General features: G+C 42.9%; 1 protein-coding gene across 1 annotated transcript; it reads left to right on the top strand.

Moving 5' to 3' along the window:
- The first annotated feature begins 3,420 nt into the window (after window positions 1–3,420).
- LOC112125305 (olfactory receptor 6N1-like) lies at window positions 3,421–4,383 on the top strand. Its single transcript, XM_024223738.2, has one exon. The coding sequence runs from the start codon at window positions 3,421–3,423 to the stop codon at window positions 4,381–4,383; it is 963 nt and encodes a 320-aa protein (XP_024079506.2).
- Window positions 4,384–4,722: the final 339 nt, after the last annotated feature.

Raw genomic sequence — 4,722 nt, 5'->3', positions numbered from 1 at the left:
TTTTTTTTTTTGCTTTGGAGGCTCTTTTTCTTTCTTTTTTTTGCTTGTGGCAGCAAAAAACCTGGAGCCGGCCCTGACTGTCCCTCTGCTCCTGGAACGTTTTGTCTGGGCTTGTTTTAAGTCTTGAGGATACATTTTCAGCCTCATACCTACATACATATATACATGAATTTACAACCAGTAAATTACTATAACAACGATGGTCAGTGCATCATGAGCCTTCCAAAGACACCCAACATGACAAACTTTGCATTGGATGCCACACAATCATGTTATAAGGATGAACATGAGGGTGCAGGGTGTTCCCCCGATGTACAGAATGTCACAGAAACCAATTTGCAAGATGCTGACTTCCACTACTGCTCAGAAGAAGGGTGAGAGTGTTGTTAAATAAACATTTGTAATTAAGAATAACAAAAGTTCCTTGGGAGAAATATTTCCGGGGCGGGGGCATGGGGGGGAAGAGTCTTTCATCCAAATCTTTCATTTGCAAACTATGGATTAAATCTACTTTACATTATGTTTCCTATATGTTTGTAAAACTGGGTGGCTTCAGCACCCAACCTGGCAGGCCTGACCTTCTTAGACATTGTTACTCATGTAGTTGCCTTCAATGGAACAACTGACATGACTAAAGATGACTGAGTAGAGTCAGTCTCTGCACAGTCATGCACTCCATAGGCGCTGCATTAGATTTCAGCCATGCAGAGCTATGATCTCATACCGCAGAAAGGCGATTCCTCTTGGTGGGGGAGGTTGGTTGCATCAGGATAGCCGTTTGTACTGTCTGCACACAAAAAAAGCACTAATTCCCCAGGCTCAGCCTCTTCAGAGGTTGAATCAAGGGAGAGTCAGCTTTCCATGGAGAAGGATACAAGTATCAGGAGACATCTCCACTTTGTAAATAGAGCAGGAAGAGCATGTTCTAAGACAAAATGCGGCAGCTGCTCATCCATTCAAGGAGATGCAGGTCTCTCTACTGAGAAAATCCAGCTTCTGCAGAAAGAGAAAAGAGAAGAATCTCAGCTGAGGATCTTGAGTCCTGGCGGCCAAACACTGATAAATAAGAGCTCATTGTTTCAAGCTTGGGCTGTGCGGTGGTTACAAGTGAGGACCATCTTCCTGACTGCATTTCTGTACCACCTTCCAAACAGGGGCATGAATGTGCTTTGTGAATATTAGAGGAACAAGATGGGTGAGGTAATATCTTCTATTGGATAAACTTCTGTTGGTGGAGGACAGAAGCTTTTGAGCTACACAGAGCTCTTCTTCAGGTGAATATTTACAGTTTTAGCCTCACCTTCCCACCGCAGTGCCAGTCAGCGTTTATAGCACCATTTAATAGAGAGGGAGCTTGAGATCCATGTCTGGTGACAGATCCTCAATTGGGGATCTGCCCCACTGACACAAATGGAGCTACCTTGATTTACACCAGTTGAGGATCTGGCTTAGTGTATCCCCAAATGGGGTGGTGAGTGGTGACAGAGTGTTACTAGCACGGATCACACATGCCAGATTGTTTCTAGGGTCTAGGGTTCTGAGTTCAGGGACAGCATCTTTTTTCCCCAACCGTCCAGTGCTGTTCTTGTTCTTGTATTATCATCCCACACTCATTATGGAGTGCAGAGGGTCACTTCCCAGTTCGGGTTGCACATCAGCCTGGTTTTGCCCCTTCCTAAGATCCACCCTCCAAAGAGAAGTATTTTATTACCGCTACATAGTGAACATCAGGAAACGAAAAGGCACTGCCAGTCCCTCACCACATCACTATCACCACCACAGCAACTAAGGGAGCATTTACTCCACTTCATAATTTTCAACATACACTGATCTCTTGTGAGAGGATGAAAATTGTTCCTTTTCCTAAAGGGCATTGAAATGCTGAATATACCAGGATATATGTTGTGACGTTATTGACACGAACTGTGACCGTATAGACCATTGTTGCAACCAAGATTCTGTAGTGGCACTAAATTTTGTACAAAGGAGATTAAGTAAGGTGTCTATGAGGAGGTTATGATTTGCTGGTTATGATTATTTAAAGTTATAAGTATTGGTTCTGTACTGTCTGTATTTCAAACTTGTGCTATGCTTCAGCGTGAGACACCACACACTTTGCATCAGCCTGGCCTGCTTGATGACCCATTAAGGACCATCAGCTATACAACTGACCCATTGAGAGAAGGCAGATATACCTTGTGACTCAGAAAGGCATACAGGGAAATGCCTATGGACAGAACTTTCAGGTTTTTCCATGCCATGTGCTGGGTAGCTTGTATTTGAGACAAAGGAAGCACAAGCCACATGGCAAAGGGTTTATAAAACGCAGGTGCATCATCTCCATTTTGTCTTCATTCCTGCTTCTTACCTCTGGAGGAACTTTGCTACAAACTGAAGTTCTGAACTAGGACTGAATGACCCATCCAAGCTGTGGATGTATTCCAGGGACTTGATTTGAATCTGCAGTTTATTCCATCACTGCTAAAAGCCTGAACCAAGAACTTTGCCATTACTGTATGTAATTGATTCCATTTAACCAATTTTAGCTCTCATCTATATTTCTTTCTTTTTATGAATAAACCTTTAGATTTTAGATTCTAAAGGGTTGGCAACAGCGTGCTTTGTGGGTAAGATCTGATGTGTATATTGACCTGGGTCTGGGGCTTGGTCCTTTGGGATTGGGAGAACCTTTCTTCTTTTACTGGGATATTGGTTTTCACTTATGGTTTTTTTGGACTTATGGTTAGCCAGTGAGGTAAAACCAAAGTCCTCTCTGTTTGGCTAGTTTGGTGTCCCTTAATAGTAAAGGAACTCCATCTTTGGGCTGTAACTGCCCTGCTCAAAGCAATTTTATCCTGAATTGATACTCTCAGTAGTGTCCTGCCAGAGGCTGCGTCATTCCATAGAGATAGATTAATTTCCATTCATTCTAACAAGAGATCAGTGTATATGGACACTAGACTGCAAGGAAAATCTGAGTCCAAGATTTTAGTTGATGTACTTATTGGTTTTGACTCCTAAGAACTGGCATTATTCTGGCTATTGACAGAAGTGAAATATAGAACTTAAGCGTCATTGTTAAGCTCTGGTATGTCACGAGATGGGATATGATAGATAGCCAAGTTCTGATATGACAGATCAGACCAATTCTGTACCAGGGATATGGACTGTTATATTAGTCATTGCTCTGATATAGCAGAGAGAGGTCTACATGGGTACCAATGTTCTGTCCTTGGACTGAGACTCCTGGCATTTTACGCTGAAGTCTATATTTAGCCTTAAAATTTCAGCCTGTAACCAGGAGAGGAAGGGAATATTCTGAATATTTATGCTATTAATTCACAAGACTCGATTAATTTTTAATGCTATGTTCTTCCAATTCAATTGCCCAGCTTGTTTTTTTGTTCCTAGACTCAACCCATGGCAGGAACAGATTGGAGAAACCAAACCACCGTCACAGAATTAATCCTCTTGGGATTCGGGAATCTCCCTGACCTTCAAATTCCTCTCTTTCTAATGTTCCTAGTGATCTACATGGCAACTGTGGCTGGGAACACTCTCATTGCGGTGCTTGTTGTGACTGATCAGCACCTTCACACCCCCATGTACTTTTTTCTGGGCAACTTGTCCTACTTGGAGATCTGCTATACTTCGACCTTCCTGCCCAGGTTACTGGCCAGTCTCCTGACTGGGGACAGAACCATCTCAGTGAGTGGCTGCATCACACAACTGTATTTCTCTGGCTCTCTGGCAGCTACGGAATGCTATCTCCTAGCAACAATGTCCTATGATAGGTATTTAGCTATATGTAAACCCCTGCACTATTCAACTCTTATGAATAACAGGTTTTGCCTCCAGTTGGCTGCTGGGTCATGGTTAAATGGTAGCTTGGCCACTACCATCTTTATATTATTCATATCACAGTTAATTTTTTGTGGTCCGAATGAAATTGACCATTTCTATTGTGACCCCATCCTACTGATGGAACTCTTCTGCAGTGACACACACCTGAGCATATTCGTGAATCTCATATTAGTCTCCGTATTCACCCTGCCTCCATTCCTACTAACCATGACGTCCTACGTGTGTATCAGCGCCACCGTCCTAAGAATCCCTTCCACCACCGGGAGACAAAAGGCCTTTTCCACCTGCTCCTCTCACCTCACTGTGGTGACAATTTTCTATGGAACCATAATCATTGTTTACATGCTACTGAAACATGATACACTCAGAGATCTGAAGAAAGTGCTCTCTCTTTGCTTCACAGTCCTAACTCCCCTGGTAAACCCCCTCATCTACAGCCTGAGAAACAGAGAGGTCAAGGAAGCCTTGAGCAAAGCCGTCAGTAAATGTGGCTTTCACAAAAATATGCAGAGACTCTGAGATAATAATGTAGCCTGAGGTTTTGAAATCTGCCTGGGTGATTGAAGCAATGAGCCTGTGATGCACTGTACCTCAAAGTACCCCCCTGTAACCCCGATATTCATATTTTTTATATGGTTGTGATAAAAAACATGCCTTGTAAGTCATGATCTGCTGCAACTCATTTTTCTGTCAAAATATGTATATCATCATTTGTATATGGCATTATGAGATTTTGTTATATGGTTGTTATTGAAATATGTTGGGAGTCTGGGAGTCGCCCACTGTTAGTTCTCCAGTGACAACAAAGGAGCTGACCCTCACCCAGGCGGGCGTTAAACGACCATCACCAGCCATTGA

The sequence above is a fragment of the Terrapene carolina genome, unplaced genomic scaffold, assembly GCF_002925995.2.
Source record: "Terrapene carolina triunguis isolate 2854851 unplaced genomic scaffold, T_m_triunguis-2.0 Scaffold34259, whole genome shotgun sequence".
NCBI classification, from domain to species: domain Eukaryota; kingdom Metazoa; phylum Chordata; order Testudines; family Emydidae; genus Terrapene; species Terrapene triunguis.
This window is presented reverse-complemented; position numbering and strand designations above follow the sequence as displayed.

Bases quoted from the DNA above. Each gene is read 5' to 3' on its own strand.
- LOC112125305 (XM_024223738.2), top strand. From the start codon at position 3,421: ATGGCAGGAACAGATTGGAGAAACCAAACCACCGTCACAGAATTAATC.